We start from the raw sequence: 23,713 nt of genomic DNA on the forward strand, positions 1-23,713 counted from the left end.
CCTTTCCTAACATAATTGAAATAATTTAAACGCTTCTGTATTTTTAATGTCCTCATTCATATTAAGAAATTTTATTGAATTTTTCTCTTCTATTAAAATTTTGTACTTTCTAGGAAAGATAGTCCTTAAAATCAGTATTGAAAGCCATAGCCCCAAGTTCCTGTTGAAGCTCAGCAGGATGCAGTGTTAATCTCTGTGAGGATGTGGGTTTGATCCCTGGCCATGCTGGGTGGGTTAAGGACCCAGCCTTGTCACGAGGTGCAGCATAGGTCACAGATGCAGCTTGGATCCAGTGTTGCCTTGCCTGTGGCATAGGCCTCAGCGGCAGCTCTGATTCAACCCCTGGCCCAGCAACGTCCATATGCCACAGGTGCAGTTGTTTTTTTAAAAAAAAAAAAAAAGTTATTTTATTGAATTAATATATATAGCACTTTCATTACTAAATTCTGATATTGTTAGAAGTTGTTTAACTTTTAGAAGTTATTTAGCTTCTATCCCAGTAGACTAAAGGAATGGTTTTACACTATCTAGAAAAAAACACATGGACTTACATCTACTTTATTCCTTTTCAGTATAATTACCTTATTTAGGTTTTTGTCAAGTATTCAGAGCTAGACATCCGTTGGCAAAAGTTGTTTCTAATCCCTGTCCTTTTTTTTTTTTTTTTTCCCACTCTCAAGTACCAGTGTACATCTTAGTCTAGACAGTTTTCATATACTGATTTCCCAGTATCCAGGAAGTAAATTAAAGTAGCCAGGGCTATAGTGTCAGGTTGTTAATTTGGGCTTAAGCTCCTTGGTTATATAGCCTTTACTTCTCAGTAATGAATTAGGCTATCATCAAATTACCTATTGCTGTGTGTAGACAGTAAAATCTCTTTTAAGAGAGCCTGCTTTAAATGTAAGCACTCCAATACTGGGGGAAATGCCACCCTCCTCCTACCCCTCCTCTTATCTTTTCAGTCTGAGTCTCTTTTCATTCTGACTCAGGGGAAGGAAATAACTTTTTCATTGTGTCAAACCTTGCTTAATGTTAGTCTAATAAATAACTAGCTAGTGTATAAGCTCATTTATCTTAAGTAGATATGATTGCATGTTCTTATAATATATAAGTATTTAACTTGAAATAATAGAAGTTTTTGAAAGTTTCTTAATTTATTGGAATGTTTGGATTGTAATGGTAAAATTATTATGCATTTTTTATTTTTATGTCAGTCTCTAGTTTTTCCAGACTAAATTTTTACATCTTCCATCCTGTTTTAATAGAAAACAAATTTTAGTTTCACTAGTTTTTAATTGTTTGCTTATAGTAGCTCTTCAAGGAAAAACTTAATTATATCAGAATTTTACTACCAAATACTAAAATAATTCTCCCCAAATACCATAACTATGAAGTGTAAAGAGATCTAGAATAAGAAGGTAAAGTTAATCTTATCTATACCTTCTTTGGAATGCCTTTTTTTTTTTTTTTTTTTTTTTAATTTTTAGGGCCGAACCCACGACCTATGGAGGTTCTCAGGCTAGGGACCGAATCGGAGCTACAGCTGCTGACCTACGCCACAGCCACAGCAATGCAGGATCCAAGCCACATCTGCGACCTACACCACAGCTTATAGCAAGGCCAGGGATCGAACCTGAGTTCTCATGGATGCTAGTCAGATTCGTTAACTGCTGAGCCATGACAGGAACTCTTTGGAATTAATTTTTAATGTAACATTGTGTAAATTTATATAGCCTATTGTATCTTAGATATTTATCAGAGACTTTACTGTTTACTTGACAGAATCACTTTGAACAGAAATAACTATACCAGGAGTTATAAACATTATTTACACCATATATTTAAATGATTTTAATTCATCCTATGCCAAGGAAATAAATTTTACAAATCACAGATATTTATAATGATTGTTGTGTTGTATATTAAACATAACACCTAATCTTTCAGAATGAAATAATTCCAAAAGCAGGTGGACTTCTTGGGCCTCTTCCTTCCTCCTTTCTCCCTTTTTTGTTTCCTGTCTGTCATTTGTTCATGTCTTGAGTTCACACTGTACAGGGTAATAACTCCTTCATGAGTCATTTTCATTTTGTAATGTGTTTTTAAGTAGTCTTCAAAGTGTAGTGAAAGTGGTCTCCTATCCCTGTTCCCTGTCTGCCTTCCCAAATAGATAATCACTGTGTCTTGTGTGTGTCCTTCCAGTCTCTTTATGCACACACAAGCAAATACAATATATATTATCTCCCTCCTCACACCAATAATGTACACACATCTGTACCTTTTTTTATTTTAGTATTTATTTATTTATGTTGTCATTTGTCTTTTTAGGGCTACACCCACAGCATATGGACTTTGCCAGGCTAGGGGCCGAATCAGAGCTGTAGCTGCCAGCTTACACTACAGCCACAGCAATGCCAGATCCAAGCCATGTCTGTGACCTATACCACAGCTCACAGCAACACCAGATGCTTAATCCAATGAGCGAGGCCAGGGATCGAACCCTCATGGATACTAGTCAGGTTCTGTTAACCACTGAGCCAGGATGGGAACTTCTTATGTTTTGTTTTTTTTTTTTTAAAGATCTTTAAAAAGATACATTGTTTCCATCTAAGGATTCAGAAGAGTATCTTTGTTTTGTTTGTTTTTTTGAAATAGATAGCTAGTATTAAATTGAATGGATGGCTCTACCATTATTTATTTAATGTAGTTGCTCTCTAAGGATTATACCATTATACCACTTGTACCAGCACTGTATGAGACAGCCCATTTTCCCATAGCCTCACTAACAGCATGTTAAATTTTAATGTTTGCCAGTCTGTTTAGGGAAATAGTATCATACAGTTTTAACGTGTATTTTTATTATGAATGAAATGTTGGGCATTTTTTCGTATCTTGTCAATGGCCATGCAAATTCCACCCATTTTTCTGTTGAGCTTCTGGTCTTAAAGATTTATAGAAGTACTTTATATTTTAGGGAAGTTATTTAAGAAGCTTTTTTTATATGTATTTTGAGGCTTATAGTTAAAAAGCCTCTCCCACTCTAAAATATTAAAGAAATTCTTCCTAAATGGATTTTTTTGAGACCATTAATAGAGACAATATGATTGATTCTGGACAAAGGGGGTCTGCAATAGGAGAGAGACTTTGTATTTATTGTATCTTTTTTGTGTATACTCTTTGAATTTATTAATTACCTATAGTGTACATGAATCTTTTTTTATTTTGAATAATTATAGATTAAAAAGTCGCAACAACAACAGAAAAAGTATAGGGACTTTCATGGACCCCTTCACCCATTTCTCCCCCAATGATAACATCTTGCCTGACATAATATAAAACCCAAAAACTGAAAATCGACACTGGTACAATCCATAGCATGTATCCTTTTTTCTTTTTAAATACTCTTTTCTGGTCAGGAGTTTGACCTGAAATTAATTAGATGAATACAAAATATACTGAGGGCATTCATTGGTGAGCAAAGTTTTATAGATGCTAAACACAAATATTAGTATTTATATAAATATTTAGCTGGACTTTTAATAGTTCCTTGATAAAAGCTTTTTTCACAGTAAGACTATTTACTTGAGAAAATAATAGCATTTAGCTTTGTGAGTAACCATTTTACCTAATTGTTTAGCATAAATAATAGCTTTTATCATCCACAAAAATCACTTATTTTGTGTTACTAATAATACACATCACCATCGTTCCTTTTTATGAGATTTTAAGTCATGAAATTAAACAATGATTTTTGGTAGAACTTACGGTTAATAATAGTTTGGATACATAAAATTTTGAGTTCTTAGCTTAATTTACTATTAACTTTGCCTAATAGTTTCATTCTAACCCACAGATGTTTGCATTTGGCCAGAGATTATCTGCACGAATTTATCTATTTAGGCCCCTTTTTGTAAGGAGAATTATTTGCTCTTAAATTAAGTGTTAAACTGTAAATATTTTTTTTAATCCCCTTGCAGAATGGCAGTGGGCTTTTTGTTTGTTTGTTTTGTTTGTTTTGTTTGTTTGTTTTTTAAGCTGGTAGGCTTTCTGAACTATAGATACATTAGGTTTGTGGGTTTTTTTGTTTTTTTCTTTTTGCAATCAGCAACTCAATGACTTCTTTCTGAAAAATAAAACACACTTTTCTTAGAGGAGATGCAAAAATTTTACCCAGGTTAGAATTAAAGCATTTTTAGTGCTAATGATGTTATTATAGAGCTTAATGCAAGGAGACAAGGGGATGAAGATTGTAAATGATTTACTGAGGAATGGTCTCCAAGAAAGATTATAGCTTCTGCTTGTGAGTTTATGAAGAATTGGTTTTACCTGGTTTGGGTAAGGAGGCTTGACCATAAGTAAATGAAATTTCCTAAGTCAGTCAAAGAAGTTCTTATCACAAAACATTTTATTTTGTAATTTGGGAAATTCCTGTAGTGGATTTTTAATTATGTTGTGACTTAACAGAAAAAAAATTAGAAGGGTTTTTGAGAAAGCAAGGAAAAAATTTCTTATAATATCCTGAATATAGATCCATATAATCTTAAGACAGCTTCAGGTTTCTAAAAAACCCGAACAGGAGTTCCCATCGTGGCGCAGTGGTTAACGGATCCGACTAGGAACCATGAGGTTGCGGGTTCGGTCCCTGCCCTTGCTCAGTGGGTTGACGATCCGGCGTTGCCATGAGCTGTGGTGTAGGTTGCAGATGCGGCTCGGATCCCGCGTTGCTGTGGCTCTGGTGTAGGCCGGTGGCTACAGCTCCGATTGGACCCCTAGCCTGGGAACCTCCATATGCCGTGGGAGCAGCCCAAGAAATGGCAAAAAGACAAAAAAAAAAAAAAACCTGAACATTTTAGTCCTTAGCAAATAGGTAAACTATACTGGCTGTCTAAAGATCACTGAGCAAGTGCCTTTTCCAAGAAGTTACCTCCCTTGTTTTCAGAGCTGAACCTCTTCTAGGAATGTGCTAGATAAGATAAATGGCATATTATGAACATAGTTTAATCTTTGGGTCCACGCTTATGGTTTCACAACTAACATTTGGTCCTTAGTTAAAGCACTTTTTCATAATGTACACAACTCTGTATTTCTTTTAGGTCATTATAGTTGCTCTCTTCCTTTCACAGCCTTACTGTTATGATAGGAAAAGCATGTATTTTGACATTAATTAAGTTAGGTTTCAATCCTGTCCCTAAGGTGTGTCTTTGAGTAAGTTACTTGGCTTCAGTTTCCTCCACTGTGAGATGAAGAGTGTTGGTCAGACTTGCAGTAGGGACTCACTAAAGTAATGTGTGCCCGCCAGGAAGTGTGAGTCATTTGGGTTCTCTACCTTGTTATTTTGACGATTAGTATTTCTATCAAGGCAAAAGCAAGAGAAAGACAAAGTAGTCAAAAATGTACTAGGGAAGAAATTTGCACTGTTTTTATCTTAAACAGTAACCATGATGTCTCTGTCCACATTAATAAACAAAAAAGTTGATTTCTCATAAAGAATTTTTCTTAACTGTGAGATCAAGTTAGCCTAACTTTGCCTTCACTGGTTTTAATTTTTAGAGAGGAAAGACGGGATGATTTGCACAGTCACTGAGCTGAGAGCATGGATGAAACAGTTAGCCTTTTAAGAAGGATGAAAATGTAAGAAACTTGTGAAGCCGGAGCGGAGGTTCCTATCTGGTCTCTTGTCTTCTCAGTGAGGTTGCAAGTAATCTGTTGTGATAAGAGTAAGCAGGCCTGGGAAGAAAAGTTGTGGTGGGAAGCCAATTGGGACGAATTAAAAGATGAACAGCATGGAAATCCAAGCTATCTTGCTATGTTGTTGATACTTTAAATTTTACTTTTCTTATTAATGTGATTGTAATTTATTTAAACACTAAATTAAAGCTCTTTTGTTTCATCTGGTGGCCACAATTCCAGTAAATGAAAATTCATTATATAAAAAGCAGTCTAGTCATTCTTATCCTTTTTTTCCCACAGTTCTATATTTCGGTTTGCTCCCTCCATAACCACAATTTTTTATTCATCTAGTAAATCCTAATCCAGCTACAATTTTATTCTAAAAGAGCGACCCATATTTTATAGAAAGTTTCCTTTTAAAAATTATTCCTTACCTTTGTAGAGCATTCTGTAGTTTACCAGAATAGTTAGAAAGTCTTAGGAAGCCTTCTCTTAAGGAACTTAATTTGATTAACCACCCAGTTATAGTGCGATGAGTGCAATGATAAAAAAGAAAATAAGGCCTAATACTATAACATTAGGTCAAGAAAGCAAATGAAGGAAAATTAATTCATTCTGCTTTGGCTGATCGTTCTCATTTTAAAAGAGCTCAAAGCCCAAACTACTGTGTTGACTCTGAACACAATAAAAAAACTTGTTAACCCTCTGAAACAGTATCCTTAAACCATGTTTTAGGATTCTTGAAATAGAACACCTCTTATTGTTTATATTTAAAACTACCATATTGGTATCTTTATTAAAAATTAGGCTTTTTAAAGCAGTGGTTCTCAAACTTCAGTTTCTCTCAAATTACCTGGAGGAGTTATTAAATTAGATTTCTTGGATCCTGCCTCAAAAGTATCTAATTCAGTAAGTTTGAGTGGACCGGAATATTTGCATTTCTAACAAGTTCCCATATGATACTGATGCTCCTGGTCCAGGGACTACACATTGAGAACTACTGATTATTCAAAATCAGGAAATTTTAATGACTTCCTAGTATGAACCAGTCATTATTATTAATTATTAATATTGTTATATTATTAATAAATAATATTAATCTGATATCATATTGACTCTTTCAGTATGCATTTGAGCTCCCGTGGGCCAGGAACTGTTTTCACTTCTTCACAGAAGTGAGGAAGATAACGCACCTCCCTCAAGGAGCTCAGACTAATAGAGTTAACAGTGCTAGTATTATTTAAAACTCACTTAATCCTCACAGAAGTTTTGTGAATTAGAGTATATAATCCTTATTTTAGCCAAAACAAACTGAGATCTAGAAAGGTTAGATAATTTCCTGGAATTCACACAGCGAGTATATGGAGGAGCCAGAATTTGTTTTCCTGGTTATTCACTACAAAAAGTTTGTGATGATTAGTGGACCACAGAATGGGTAGAATAATTGGTTCTACTTTAGGAGATAAAAAAGCATTGCAGAAGAAATGGCACTGAGCATCTTAAGGAACAAGTAAAAAAGATAGCCAGATGAATTGGAATTATGAAAATTTCCAGCTGAGGGAGCAGTTTCTGCAAAGCCATGGAAACCTAAGAGGACATATGTTCCACAGACTGCAAATAGTTATGTAAGACCATAACACAGTAGGCCAGATGGAGCATGAGAGGAAAGGAGACCATGGAAGAAGAGGTCAAAGTCATGAAGAGTTTTGGTATACTAAGCTAAGAAATTTTTTGAATAGGGTTTTTTTTTTTAATTATTATTACTCTTATAACTTTCGTCTTTGTAAGACAGTGGTTCTCAAAAATATGGTTTGTCAGGCAGCAGAATCAGCATCACCTGGGAACTTGTTAGACAAAATTCCAGGGCCCCACACTAGATCTACTGAATCTGAAACTGAGGTGGAGCCCAGCAGTCTGTGTTTTAACAAGACCTCCATATGACTCTGGTGTATGCTAAAATTTGAGAACCTCTGCAGTAGATTATAGAATTCTTGAATAACAGCCTTCAAAGTAGCCAAAGATCACTATAGTGATAGTAATTGTACCTGTGACTGATTTTATTCTGTTAAAGTACAATGTTTAACAAAATTGAAATAGTAATACCTTTTAAGGGACACATGTCTTTAGCATAATCCATTCACACAATCCGTTCATACATTGCAAACCTGTTTCTCTGTAGCAGTAAAAGAGGTCTGGGTCAGGACTAGGGGTTATTGTATCGGCAAAGAATAGGATGTTAATTATCCTTAGCTGAGGGAATGGTTTGGAAACTGGATTTTTTATTTTAATTATCAAAAAAGAAGAAGAAATAAACCCCCTTTTAAGGGCTTGGGTTTTTTTGTTTTGTTTCCTCATTAATGTGTAAAATTGGTGTTAAACTTTAGCATTTAAGATATATTCTGTTTAAAACTGATGTATTAAAAGAATTGAATGTCTTTGAGTTATGAAGTGACTAAAACTTTTTCAGTTTTTTTTTGACATAGAAATAAAAAATAAAGAAGGTATAATATAGGAATCTCAGGCAAATTCTAATTAAATGCCTATCACTATCTTTTTGCCAAATTATGGCCAATATATGGTGAATTTATCCATATGATATCTGAACTGCACTTTACACTAAAGATTGTATAGTTGTCCTGTAGTTCATTAATTACGTGAAACCATACTTTGCCTTATGCAGCTCTCTACAAGTATTTAAAGACTAGCATATATAAATGTATATTAATGATCTGTATATCCTTTCCACTTATTAAGTGTCCAGAAGCCCTTTTTCATCTTAGAAATAGCAATGAGAAGTGTAGTAGTATGTTGTAAATAATGTGGTTAATGCTCACATAAACAAGTTTAGTGTTTCCTATGCATTGATTAAGAGTTTTGAGGATTTAAAAGTGGAAAATCCATTGGGGCATTGAAACCAACCCCTTTATTTTACAGATAGGAAACTGAGGTCCAGGGAAGTTAAATAGTTGATTTGCTAATAGTCACACAGGTAGTGATAGGATAATCAGGGTTAAAGCCAGATCATCTTAGATTAGAATTTAAAAGGCACCACTACATCAGACAGGATTCTGAGTCTCATTCTGATATAACATTGAGGGTCCACATTATTGAAAGCAAAATAGTTTTCAGATTGTCATTAGCACCTAAATTTAGCACTGAATACTAAATGAAGAGTATGTAGTAAAGTTTTGTATAAAAATGGCTTAAAGACCTCTTTTTGTATTGATATAGTAGATTAAAGTATCAGATTTATCTTTCCAAGGAAACCTATTAAGTATTCTTAAAAACACCAAGAAGCGGATATAGATCCTCAATACACATGTGGGAGAATATAGACTGCCAAAGAGGAACAATTATTCAACCTTCTGTGTCATTAGCATATAAATGCTAAGGTGATATTTGAACTTGGGGTGTACTTACCAACTAGATTATTTCCAATTATTTCCAGGAAAAATTAGTCTACACCACATAACCTTAGTAGGTGATTATTGCTAGCTAGTAAACTACAGTCAAAGCATGCAGGTCTGTCAGAATATTGAGCTCCTTGTTAACCAGCCCTGCAAGTACTGTTTGCCCCAAAGCCCTCCAGTTTTTAAAATTTAAAAAAACAGATATTACAATATAAAATCTTTAGAAGAAAAATCATCTGAATTTTAATGCAGTAGGTAACAACTGGAATTTCCACATGAAAGGCAATTGGAACATATAGTTGGTAAATGGAGAGATGTGGAGAGGGTACTGCTCTTTCAAAATGTGTCTTAAGTTCACTGAATTGAGAATTCTCAAATAGAATAGGGAGTTCCATTTTAAAGTAGCATATTTGTCATGGGAAAATTGGAACTATTAAAACTATAAAGGATTTTTAGAAGTGATCTATTTTCTGAGATCCTCGTTTTTAAAATGAGAGCTCTTGAGTATGAAATTGTGATAAAAAACTAATAATCTATTTTAAATTTTACTATTTCTGGTTTTAAGTAAACCACAAATGTTTTTAATTTTAAGAGTTGGAAGGGAGCTTACATTTTCTAGAATAATTTAATAAAATATTCTAATTTTTTCCAGTGCATCTGGGGGAGGTGGTGTAGCCATTGACAACAAAATAGAACAAGCAATGGTAAGTAAAAATGTATAGTCCTCTCATTTCATAAGATTGTTGGCTTTTATCAATTCCAAAAAAAAACAAATATCTTATTTCTTTAAACCAGGATGACCAAGTGTATTTTTTGATAATAAGTTTTAGTTGAAAATGCTAGAACATTGAGATTGTTAGTCTAGAAATACAATGGAGTGCATGTTTCCTCCAGAAAACACCTCACATTTCATGCATTACTATTGATAAGGGCCATTTGGGGGATATACACAATCAACATGCTTTATGATCCCCTAAAAATTTCAGCATCAAAAATAGTTTAGAGACAAAGGAGTATTAAAATGAAAACTTAAGCTAGAAATCTTTTCCGTTCTTCAGTCATTTACTGAGACTGTTTTACTCAGTTTTAATGAATAGACTTGTTTCTATTGATTCTGCTTCTGATTTCTGCTATTACTATGAACTTTTCTTGTTAAAGATACTCAGTTCATATTATGTAAAATATTTTGATTCAAGTTATTAAAACCATAGATGGGCTATAAATAAGGGCCATTAGTCTGAAATTATTGGTTTTTTAATCCTAAGGTTTTAAAGTTGGAAATTGCAGGTCATTTTACCTCCTAAAGCAGTATTATACCTAGTTTAATATCAGGCAAAAGTTTAATATCCTTTGTTCACATCATTTGACATCTAAATATATGGTTTTAAACTTTTTTTTTAATTCTAAGCTTATAGTACAATTTAAAGAGCTAGTATTTTTTGAAATTAACTCCAAACTTAGAAAATACCAGGGAGTTCCCATCGTGGCTCAGCCATTAGTGAACCCAACTAGCATCCATGAGGATGTGGGTTTCATCCCTGGCCTCGCTCACTGGGTTAAGGATCTGGCATTGCTGTGAGCTGTGGTGTAGGTCGCTACTCAGCTTGGATCCCGTGTTGCTGTGGCTGTGGTTTAGGCCAGCGGCTACAGCTCTGATTAGACCCCTAGCCTGGTAATCTTATGCCGAGGGTGTGGCCCTAAAAAGACAAAAAAAGAAAAGAAAAGAAAAAGAAAATCCTAGGCTTGCTGCCCTAGTTGGGAACTGAGTTTTTCCCATCCCATCTTCATTAGGGTTAAACAAGAAACAGTAAAAATACTAAAAGCGAGAGCAGGAGAGCTAAAACTGCCTTGTGTTTATAAGGCACCAGCTAGGCTAGAACCAAATAGCAACTCCTTTCCCTTTCACTCTTTTTGACATTCCTAATTTTGTTTTTCACAGGATCTGGTGAAAAGCCATTTGATGTATGCAGTAAGAGAAGAAGTGGAAGTTCTAAAGGAACAAATAAAAGAATTAGTTGAAAGAAACTCTTTACTTGAACGAGAAAATGCACTGTTAAAATCTCTTTCAAACAACGATCAATTATCCCAACTCCCAGCCCAACAGGCCAATCCTGGTAGCACTTCTCAACAACAAGCAGTGATAGCACAGCCTCCGCAGCCAACACAACCTCCACAGCAGCCGAATGTCTCCTCAGCATAAAGCTTTCTTGCCTCATTAAGGAAAAAACTGAAAGCAATCTATCCTTGTGTGCCACTGGTGTTCTTTCCACTTTATACGAAAGCAAGTAGCCATGCTTCGGTTGTGTGTTTGGCCTTTTCAGTATTAGACAATCATTCTGCAAGAGCTTTTCCTCTCTTTGAGATGTCATGCAGTGCTGTTGATGTCCGGTTTATGTCATCAGTACACAAGGAGAATAATAGATGGGAGTGTATTAGAGCAAAAGCAAAGTTTGCATTTTACCTGGTGGGCATGACTGGGGTCTTCTAAGAGCTTTGGTGGCTCTCTCATGTTTCCTATTACCCATGGATTTACCCTGAGCCTTCCTATCACTTTATAAATAACAGTTCATCTAAAGAGCCACTTTTCTTTCAATATCAGTAACATTTGCCTACGTAAGTTTTCATTTATTTGTGTTTTATTTATTACAGGGCTGCTATTTTCATAATGTACATGAACAATGTCACAGAACTTTTTTAATTTTTTTGAATAATTATAAGTATCAGTAAAGGAATTGAAAGACAGGATTGCATTTAACAGATAAAACGTTTAGGCAATAATTGAACAAAAGAATCCTGGCATATTTCTAACACTAATGGCAATTTACTTTTGGTATTTATTTTCAGTAGTAAAGACCCAGCTTGAATGTAAATTTTGTATAGTGTAAGTATGAAGAACATAGTGCAACTGTACAGGTAGTCACCAGTTATTGTGATATAATAAATAATTGGACTATTTTGATGAAGAAAACTTTGTTCATTTGTTTCTACTTTCTAATAGAGAAATTGCCACGATTCCTCTGCTTTTTGACATTTCGTATGACTTTTTTTCGGGTGGGAATAAAAAGCTGTGAAATTGTTCAACCTACTTTGTAACCAAAGAAGCAAAGCTGTGTAATGGAGTTTTTTGTTGTTGTTGTTGTTGGTTTTTTTTTTTTTTTTTTTTTTTTTTGGTTTTTTTTTTTATAATGCACATTCTTTATGTATTTTTATTTAGTGTTTTCTCGGTCACAATTTTCTTTGCTGTCTAGCATGATCTGCATGACCTATAATCTTTGAACCACTTTCGTACCTCATGTTTTTATCCAGCACTCTTATTGTAATATGTACTAGTCTGTGAACAATGTCAAATGAAAAAGAACGAACAGGTAGTATGGTGGAGCTGAGCTAGTGTACTATACACTAGTTGTAAAAAAAAAAAAAAAAAATGAAGTGAGCCATCTTTTGTTCATTTAAAATGGTGTTTTGAATTTCGTATGCAGAAAACGTTTTGTTACATTGCAGATTTTAATGTATTTAATAAATGCAACATGCAGATTAAGTGCAGTGTATACTGAGTATTTAAATTAAAATGTACATTTCATAAATACAGTTTCAAGAGAAAGCATCATTTTGTGTATACTAACACATTAAGTGTATGTCAGAAATTGATGTATAAAAATATATTTTAACACATTTTCTGAAATTAAACTGCAGTTTTGTTGAAATATTTGGTCTATATGTGTTCAAAATTGGATTTGATTAGATTTGTATTTTCACAGTTCAAAATATTCCTTAAATGAAAAATCTGTTATTAATGACTTAATGATGGTTCTTAAATTTACAAAGTAAAAATAATTTAAAGAATGCAAGAATGGTGAGCAATATTTGTACTCGATATTCATATTATATCAATGCATTTAAGTAGGAAATCCTTGTCTACCAAGACTTTTACTTGAATTCAGAAAGGTGCCTGTAGAAATTAACATGCTCTGTATCTATAGCCAGCTAGCTAATCAGGAGTTAATGAGAATCAACAGTTAGCTCTGTGTTGAAAGAAGATAAGTGTTCTTTATCTGTTTAAAATAAAAAATTAGCCACAAACTAAAAATCAAGATGTACATGGAATCTCCAGTTATTTTTATTCTAGTTGTGCTGCAGGATACATTCACTAAAAACAAAATGTTAATTAACACTAGAAATAACTAAAGGAACTAAGTACTTAGGCTTGAAGAAGCAACCTGAAGATGTGGAGCAAGATTTTAAGTAGAGCCATGGCTGATGAGCTAGAATATGAAAATTCCATGTTGAAAAGTTAACCAAAAGATCATGGGATGTGCCCCCCTTATTACAGGTGGAGAAAAACTAGTATTAGAATATAAATTTTGATGTTGGTAGAAAAACATTATAAATGCTAATGTAATAGCCACAAAGGGAATGATTAATATGTTTTAAATGGTAATTAGAAGCAATTGTTACTACTAGTACATTTTTTTTTTGTCACAATAGAAAAGATAGTTCACGTAAGAAATAAATGGCAACTTCTAAAGGTTCAGCCTCTACTAACCTAAGAAATCCAAATTAATATTTACCAAGTAATTTTCTTTTAAATAGCAGGACCTAATGTAGAAAGGCAAGCTTTTCTAAGTACTTCTAGAAAGGAAGTTGGCAAAATGTATAAAAAGCCTTAAATATTAATAAACTTTGCAATTGAATGCCATGAGAAAATACTTAACTACTCATGCCATGTTCAAAAAATACAAAATTAGAGTAGTGCCTGTCCTCTGTTCTCCCACCGTCTCCTTCCCTTTGGACGCATTCCTTCATAAATACCCCCAGAAATCGCTGTGAAAGGAAGCCTGTAAATCCAAACCTATTCTTGTGAGTCATCCCCCCACTCCAAAGTCAGGGACAAACTTAAGGGTGGGAAAGATTTTCAGCATCAGGTACTCTATTTGAAAACAACATCAAGCATTCCTCCAGGTGATTACTTTAGGATCTTAAGTAAATTTCAGTTTTACCTCACATATTTAGGGTCTCCTGTTATACATAGCTGGAATATTGATTGAGATGCCAGTTTAGGAGCACAGTCTTGTCTGAATGCTGTCCATAATTATCCTAGTGAAATGCTCAGAACGAAGTGCCACATAAGTTTTCTGTTGGATTAATTTAGTCAACAAAAAAATCATAGAGAATTTTGTTCCTGACATGGCAATGTGTCTTCAATACGAACCTAATTTTCCTTAAAGAAAATTCATTTTAGGTAGCTCCAATGTGATTTTGTAGTTTGCTATACCATCACCCCAATAGAGGTGGGGATTGTGAGATATTGGATATATGGTTACTTTAATTCATAATTGTATGTTCAAAATAGCTGGATAGTTCCAATTTTATTTCCAGTGTTCTGAGCTAAGCATATAAGTATAAAGACAAGAGTTCTTTACCATCAAGTCCTCAGTGATGGAGAAATCAAACCTGCCACTATCCACAAAGAATTGTGACAGGTTGGAGATGAGGGTATTTCTCCAAGTTCCAAACCCTAGTCACTCCTGGACCCTTAGGGGGGAAAGAAAAAAAAAAAAAATAACCCGGGGGGGGGCAAGTACAGAGTCCTTAAGATGGAACCAGAAATAAAAGATCACCTAACTTTCTGGAAACCAATTTTTAAGATGCTCTGAGGACGTGTTTTTTTAAAGGAAGCTTTATAACTTCAGGGGCTAGTACTTTGTGACATGACTCAATTCTTTTCAATAATCCAGACAAAGCCCCGCCCTCACAATTCAGAGTTTAATTAGGGATATAGACAAACCAATCGATACAATGCAATAATAAAGGCTTGTTATGCACAGTCAAGGATGGCTTTGTTAGGTACAGTTTCCTCAAAAAGGTGACACCTGAGTCTTAAAGTTCACAAAAGTAAAGCAGTGCTCAAGGATTAAAGAGCATTAAGCAAATCTTGGGTAGCCACAGAAGTATTTCACAGAAGGCAGGCAGACAGGCAATGGCTGCCTCATTCACCTGAGTTGTTTGGTGTCTACCCCGAAAGCCAAATGATTTATTGAATGATTTTAAGCAACAGGATTATAATCAGAATTGCATTTCAGAAAGATGAGTCATTACAGTGGCAGATGTGAGATAACTGGGCTGAAACTAAGCTGAGATAATTTAGGAGGGACAATAATCTGTGAAGAAATGATGGATGGGCAAAATTACATAGGCAATGTTGAAATGCTCATGAAGGAACTTGATCTTGAGTCGTTCTGTACCATTTTTCCCTCCATGATGAACACTCCATTCCCATCATCCAGTGCCTGTTCTTTCTTGCTCCAAAGAAAGATCACAGAGCTCCAAGTCTTAGAAAGTTTGAGTAAGACCTTTCCTTCCAACAACCACATAGCTCTATGAAAGTCTTTGTTTCCCGTTAAAGGAATTTCAAGAATTTAGCAAAAGGATGGGGGGACTAGAGGGGTCTGGACTGTCCCTTTATGCCTCTGTGTAAATCCAGCCCTAAAGGTAAACCAAATTTAGTCCTTTTATAGCTAGTGACTTGGATTAGAGTGGCCCAGGAGCATGAGTTCAAAGGCTGTCCCTCAGAGCTATCCTTTCCTCCCCGGAAAGGGTAATAGGGTTCTAGCTCCATTGCAGATTCTGATAACCTGAGTCAAAATAGGTTTTGCTAGACTTAAAGCTTTCCTTCTTTGACACAGTTAATTCAGAAGTCTTCTTTCTACCCTATAAGCCCCCTGCCTAAGCAAAACTGAGCCTTTTCTCCTACCTTCTCCTGCCTAGTAATCCATGGTTCTATTTTCTAGCAATACTAATAGTTTATTATTTAATGATGTGTATTTGCATCCTGCTCTTCCATTTTTGACTTTGCAGAGTGCATTCCTGTTTCATACATTTCTCTACCAGGTCACAGAATGTTTATGGTAAGATTTCTTCTTTAAATGCATATGTTCCTTTCATTAGTGGAGAGATTACAAGAGCTATTTAACAACCCTTAAGGGTCTACAATTGGGCTGACATGCTGTGTTCACAAATAAATATGCTAAGTGAGGACTATACAAAACAAGTTAAAAGTCATAGACATCCTTTTGTTTATAACGGAATCATCAAAAATAAAAATAAGACAGCCTTTCAGGATCGGTAATGGTAAAATATAAAGTTGGTATTTGCACTGGCACAGTCTACTTGGTCATAGAAATTTGTTCAACATACTTGGATGGTGAGTTAGCTTTATTTTTCCTTCTTCTCACCAGGGAAACTGATAGATTAAGCAGTTTGGGGAATTTTCCCATGGTCTGATGTCATGGGTTGAGCTATAAAACAGAGCATGGAACTTTATGGACTATTACCCACAAAAGCCAAAGTTACCCCTTTAAAAGAAGGAAGGAAAAGGTATTGCTGACTTAGATCATAAAAATAACTGAATTTTATAATAAGGCAAATGCCTCATCTCTACTTTCCTATAAAAAAGTTGAGTTTACCTTTTTATTTCATTCTCTGTCATGCCTGAGATATTTCTGTATAACAACCATAAAGTATGCTTTTCCTCCGCAATCCAAAATGTTCTCCAGATCCCAGTTCTTGCTGTCATTTAATAGGCAAGCACATATCTAGCACATATTTATAGATGGATCATACCTGAGGAAGTCCACAGAGAACAAGGGATATTTTCCCTATATTTGGGCATGAAATATCACATCAGTGTCTAATTCTAGTGCTCCTACTTTTAAAAAAGAAAAGGGTATGTATAATTTAATCAAGTAGCAGATGAACAGAAAAAAATAAATGTACATAACTTTGTGATGCCCCTAAAGTAAAGGTTTTGTTTTTGAGAAGCTTGAGTTTTATTTTTTATTTTATAGAAACATGATTGAAATGCACTTCAATTCTATTTCAATTCAGGTGCTGCACACTTGCACTGGATCTTTGGGGATAGAAAAATGAATGAAACATGATTTGTGCACTCCAGGAGCTCATGGGCCAATGTAAACATAAAAGCCAGAGTGCCATATTGTTGGGTTTTGTTTTGGGTTTTTTTTTTTTAAGTATATGTCATAGTTTGTGGACCTCTCTCATATCATTTGCTTAATGAAAGGTTCTTACTAAATCAACAGTAATATTGCCATGCCATGTGAAATTTTTTGACATTGCCAGTTAGTAACTTTAAATCACCAAAAAGCTTTAACATCAAATGATGCTCTTAGAAAGAGGAGACCTGGTGAAAAGCCTTCCATCTCTACATTTAGCCTGTGAGGTGTCCTCTAAAAAAGGAAACTAATCTGAAAGAGACGTTTACACATTTCTTAATACTCTAAGTTTGTAGATAACTGATTTAAATCAAACTCCAAGTTTGTAGATAACTGATTTAAATCAAACTTAACTAGAATAGGATTTGTGTGTCAAGAATTATACCATCTATTGCCTCGTAAGCAACGCAATAATATCTTGCTCACGAAATTTGGCAACCATTCAATGAACCAAGTTAAGAACTCAGGTGCCTGATGTCAAAAATCAGACAGAGCTGAGAATCCAGAAACAAACAAATATATACTGAATAAATGATGAAAGTGACATTCAAATCAGTAGGTGAAGAATGGATGGTTCAAAAATAGTAAAATAGATATCTTAAATAGATGTCTTAAACATCATAACCATTTGGAAAAAAACAATTTCAGATCTCTAACTTACAAAAATTAATTCCAGCTAGAGTAGCAGTGAGTCTTATGCTTTTTGGTCACATATTCCTTTTAGAAATACCTCTGTGAAAATGCACATAAGCAAAAAAGTTTTATAAGTAAGTTATAATGAGATGCCTAACTTTAGCCAAAAAAGGGAAATGCACATTAAAACATGAGAAACTATCTCTGATCCAATTGGCAAATATTTAAAGTAAATATGAATCAAGAGAGTGGAGAAACAAGAATCCCACATTGTTGGTGAGTATATAAATGAATACGGACACTTTTAAAGGCAATTGAGTGGTAGCCATTACAATTTTAAAATCACATACTCTGTAACCCAATAATTCCATTTTTTTTTAAAGAACACACTTTTGTTCACAAGGTGGCTTATGCAATGATGTCTGCTATACCTTTGGTTATAACAGTATAAAATTAGGAAAACCAAAATACCCCTCATCAAGATGGAGCATGGAAAACATTATAAAATACTAGGTATCAATGAAAAGGAATGAGAGTCCTACATGCACTGACATGGAAAGATACAATGTTAAGTTTTTTGAAGTTTAGGGGGAAATCGAAGGACAATACACGAAATACCTATGATGCCATTGAGGTTAAAACACATACCACACATCCACACACACAAATACTGTATAGTGTACATCTTAAGTACCTAAGTGTGTATTATAAAAATGTATAGAGAAGGTCTGAAAGGGTACTAACCAAACTGTTCACAGTAGTTTGGTGGAGTGCATTAGCTTTACCTGTAACGTTTGATGTTTTTGAGTATGCATTCATGTATTGTTTGTGTAACGACAATTAATAAATTAGAAATAAAAATCAAATAGAAGGTGTTTTCTTCTTTGCTGCTGAAGTTTCCCATGGTGTTCTGGATCTTAGCCTCTTCCGCCTTCTCTCTTCCCCTTGATTGTTCTTCCCCCTCTTTTTCATTCCCTCTCCTTCTCCCTCACCGCTGGCTTTATCACATTGGTATTTACACAGGCTCAGTCAGTAAACAAATGATCAATAAATAAGTAATCCTCCTCCCCTAACTGGGAATGTGCCCCCTCCCCTTGCTTTTTCTGTTACCTCTTCTGCTTTTCTACTTCTTCTTCGGCTCACTCTGTGTCACACACAACCTGGCTGGAACCCTCTTTTGCCCCCAAACTATTCTTGTCACCTGTACCAATGGTCACTTTGTTACTAATTCCATTCAATACATTTCATCCTTCTCTTATTCAATTGTTTTACCTAATTTCAGTTTATTTTCATTTGTTTAGTCTAGCAGTTTTCTATCTCTTTGTTTTCCTCCTTTTTATTTTCCTATGGGTTTTTCTTATAAAGATTTTTTCAAATATATATATATATATATATATATATGTATATGAGAATCTTTTTAACCCAATCTGTATTTTAATAGATTTAATTATATTTCCACTTATTATCATTATTGGCACATTTGGATATATTTCTGCCACCTTATTTTGTGTTTTTTTCCTTGAAATCTTTTTAGGTTTTTCTGCCCTTTTTTCCCTTTTTCTGGTTCTTATTCAATTGATGATTTTTGTATTCATTTTTTAATCTCCTCTAATGGTTGGGAAGCTATACATTCAATGTCCAGTCTTCCAGTAGTTTATATTCCAACAAAGTTGAAGTATCTACTCATGGCCAAGCTTGTATTATTTATACTTACACCCATTTCCCCCATGACCCTCTGGATTATATTGAAATTAAAAATATCATAATACTTACTATATCTCTTAAAAATAAGCACATATCTCTAACACATACGGATTTGGGGATTCCTTGGTGACACAGAGTGTTAAGGATCTGGTGTTGTCACTGCTATAGCTCAGGTCTGTATACCTCAGAAGCAGCCAAGAAAATAAAATAAAACAATATAAAATAAAGGGATTCTTTAAAAAATCAATACTATTATCCCACTTCAAAATAATAACAACAATTCCTTAATATCATTAGAAACTGAGTCTATAGCTCTCCGCTTGTCTTAAATTTTTTCGTGGTGCATGTGTTTGAATTTAAATCAAAATAATGTCCATATATTGCAACTGGTTGGCATGCCTATATAATCTATTTTAATCCACAGGCTCCTCACTCCCCTCTTTTTTCCTTGAAATTCTTTAAAAATCAGAGTTGTTTATCCAGCAGCTTTTCCTGAGTTTTCCTGATTACATTTTTGTAGAACCATCTACCCCCTGTCATTCCTGTAAATTAGTTAGATCTAGGAGCTTAATAAGATTCCTAGTTTATCAAGATTAATTCATAAGTGGTGATGTAAACTTCCATCACATGTCTGGCTGTCTCTCTTTTGTGATTTTGGCAGCATTGATAAGCACTACCTAGACATGTTAGCCTGTTAATTCTCTCATTCCTTCTCACTCATTAGCAAAACACTTCTCTAGAGAGAAACTTGCCCTTATCCTTGTTCAGTTATCTTGAGATACAGTTCATATAAGGCAAGCAAGGACTTAATTCTTTCCTTTTATTTATCAGTTTTCTTTCTTTTCTTTTCTTTTTTTTTTTTTCTTTATTTCCCCCTGTCTTCCTCCATTCAATCTGGGCTGCCACAATGAGACAGACAGAAAACATATTTCTCAGTTTTCAAAGTAATAAGTTGAGTATCTCAAAAAATAAATAAATAAATAAATAAATAAGGAGTAATTGAGGAAGACTTAGATATTCTAAGAAGGAAGAGAGAATAAAGTGGGTTGATTTAGGATGGTGTATCTCAGGTGCTGGTAGAGAGAAGCTAGGAAATAATAACCCCCAAAGGGTGAGGACAGGAAATGGCAACCTGAAGTCTTGTCTGTTATTGCTGAGTCTGTGAGTAACTTCTGAGTCCAGAGTCCCTAGAGGGGAATGTGGATAGGGTGCCCAAACTGGGCAGTGGGGGCTGGTTCAGAAGCAGCATCAGCAGCCAGCAAAAGCAGGTCAGGGTACCCCAAGGATCCAGGGAGTGAAGAGTTACACAAATGAGCAGTAGATTATTGTGTGCTTACCCTCTTCCAGGCGGAGACCAGAGATACTCTCCTTCCAAGCTGACAACAAGCCAACAAGTTTTCTAAGAAACAGCACGGGATGGGTAACGTTAAGCTTAGGCAGCATTATTTCTAAGCAAGGCAATAAAGATCAGCCACACTGGTACCCAGGTGTTCTCTTTATTGCCTTTGTTAACCATGTCTTGACTCTTCATGAGGATCAATTTCTTCCTAGTTTTTATGGTCTTGCCCTGGACACAAGAAGAGGCTTCAGGGTTGAGACATGAGCTTTGAGAACTTAGGTCGGTTTGCCCTCCTAGGAACCACTCCTTTCATTCACCTTCCTCCTGCTCCACTCTCTCCCTCTCCTCTCCCCTCTGCCCTCCCCGCCCCGCCCCCTGACGGGGCAGGTCCTTGTTAAATACTCATAGGAAAGATTGAGAAGGAGCCTCTTCCCAAGAATATCAGCATATTTTTACATGGGACTCCGAAAGCTACCCTGCCCTGTTCTCCAGAGAGAATGAACAAGTGAAGATGGCACTGGCTGCAGAAATACAGTCAGCCTTTTGCTTCCAGCGACCTTGAGTTCCAAACCTGTGAGTCTCGGCGTTTTCACTGCCCTCAGCTTCCTGAACCTGTCCTGTTCAGCATTAGGTAACGGCTGTGATGACAGCTGACTCATCTGGGAATGCAGTTGTCCTGGAGGTTTCCTCTGCTCAGATAATCACACCTCGGGAGAAGAAACTGGTTAATACCTGCTTCTATGCCCTGGATATTCAAGAATGTCAGCACAGGGCGGGATGTCTCATGGGGAGGAGGAGAAAAGACATCAGGGTCCTGGGACCAACATGTAAGACATAAAGTGAACAGTCTAAGAAACATGGGTCAAGTGGATATCAATGCTGGGACCCGGAAGCTGAATGGTATAAAACTAAATGAGAAGCCCTTTTTGCCTTTATCACCTGCGGACCTTCAAACCAGGTCACCCTTGAAGGTAAGATCTATGAGAGCAGGGCCTTCTACTGTTTTATTTACAGGTGTACTCCTGGTATCTAATACTATTACTGCACGGATGGATGGAGCTCTTGGTGGTCTAGAATTCAAGGATCGAGCATTGACACTGCTGTGGCTTGGGTTCAATCCCTGGCTCCTCAAACTTCTTCATGCCTTGGGCATGGCCAAACATTTGTTTTAAATAAATAAATGGATGAATGAATGAATGAATGAATGAATAAGGGTTCATGCTTACGTTACAAATTTTTTATGGCCACACCCACAGCATATGGAAGTTCCCAGGCCAGAGACTGAATCTGAACTGCAGCCATGACCTACACTGCAGCTGTGCAACCTGGGATCCTTTAACCCACTGCACTGGCCAGGATTGAACCCTCGCCTCTGTAGCAACCCAAGCCACTGCAGTCAGATTCTTAACCCACTGCACCACATCAGGAACTCCTACACATCCCTTATTCTTGAGTGTTCTGATCTGTAAATGTAGCCTGAAATAGCAAAGTCATAGGCTTGTTATGAGGATTAAACAAGATATACATCACTTAACTGGGACCTGGGCAATTGTGAGCATGCCGTGAATGCTTGCTTTTGAGGCCATGCTCTCTTTCCTCAAAACTTCCTGACCAAAAGCTCTAGGAAAAGATTGGGTGGTTTGCCCTGAGAATAGCACCTATCATAATACAGATCACCTAGATAACCCACCTTCTGCAAAATCTTTTTTCCCCTTTATCTCATTAGATCCTCACAACTCTCCTAGAAAGGATTGAGAAAGCAAATATTTTGCTCATTTGACAGAGAGGGAAACAGGTGATTGTTTATAATCTGCCCAAGATCTCAGATCTCTGGTTAATGGTAGAACTAGATTCCAGGCTGCGGAAAAAAACCACATCCCATGTTTTTCTCCCCATTGTACTCTAGTGGGCTAGAGGTCACAGGAAGAAAGAATTCCTTTCCTAGAACAAATTACATTGAGGCTGTCCACAAATTATTCCTATGCATTGATTCATCTATTTGATTTCACTGAGAAAGCTCTGTGATTCAAAATTTGCCCATGTGATATGGGTAAAATGAGAACAATATGTGACAATATATTCCCCCTGGAGCAGAGAAAGGTAAGTCACCATCAGTAGAATACCAACCAGACTGCAATCAGCTTACTGAGAGCTGATTTCTGCTGCTTCAGTGCAGGTGGAGGGGTGCTGACTATTGTTCATTTATTTGAAATGTGTATTTTCTTTTTGGCCACACCAGTAGCATGAGGAAATTTACGGGGCCAGGGACTGAACCCGAACCACAGCAATGACAACACCAAATCCTTAACTGCTAGGCCACTAAGGAACTCCCTGAAATACGTATTTTCTTAAGTAGTAAATGCTCATTAAAAAATTCCAGGAGTTCCCTGATGGCTCAGTTGGTTAAGGATCCGGCATTGTCACTGCTATGACTTGGGTACAGTCCCTGGCCCTAGAACTTCCTCATGCCAAGGGTGCAGCCAAAATAAATAAAACAAAAAGAAAAAAAGAAAAGAAAACGGAGTTCCCATTGTGGTGCAGCAGAAATGAATCTGACTAGTTTCCTTGAGGTTGTGGGTTCAATCCCTGACATCGGTCAGTGAATTGAAGACCCGGCATTGCCATGAGCTGTGGTGTGGGTCACCGACATGGTCCTGAGTTGCTGTGGTTGTGGTGTAGGCTGGCAGTTGCAGTTCTGATTGGACCCCCGGCCTGGGAACTTCCATATGCCACAAGCGTGGCCCTAAAAAGCAAAAAAAAAAAGAAAAATATTCCAATAAAGAAGTTTTTCTTAAAAAAAAAAAAAAAGCCAAAACTTCTCCTCTTTACTCATCCTCAACCCTACTCTGAAACGTTAATCTCTGCTAATAGTTTTCTCTGCCTATAATGAAGATACACACTCATACACACATTTTGTGGGTTATTTTTTTAAATGAAAATTAGGTAAT

The 23,713-nt window shown here is 35.8% G+C and overlaps 1 protein-coding gene across 6 annotated transcripts in view; it reads left to right on the forward strand.

Annotated features, from left to right (window-relative positions):
• TSC22D2 (TSC22 domain family member 2) overlaps positions 1-18,588 on the forward strand; it is a 57,182-nt gene extending 38,594 nt beyond the window's left edge. For 2 of the 6 annotated variants that reach the window (XR_001305966.2, XR_001305990.2), the window contains 3 exons: positions 5,551-5,631; positions 9,733-9,784; positions 11,020-11,079. Coding sequence is in view for 2 of the 6 variants with exons in the window: in XM_001925630.7 (XP_001925665.4) it covers positions 9,733-9,784; positions 11,020-11,280 (313 nt within the window). In the remaining 4 variants the exon portion in view is untranslated. Of the gene's footprint in view, positions 1-5,550; positions 5,632-9,732; positions 9,786-11,019 lie in introns of those variants that run through there. The other 4 variants (XM_001925630.7, XM_005652407.3, XR_001305975.2 and 1 more) reach the window with 3 other exon arrangements.

This window comes from Sus scrofa, chromosome 13 (assembly GCF_000003025.6).
Source record: "Sus scrofa isolate TJ Tabasco breed Duroc chromosome 13, Sscrofa11.1, whole genome shotgun sequence".
NCBI lineage: Eukaryota > Metazoa > Chordata > Mammalia > Artiodactyla > Suidae > Sus > Sus scrofa.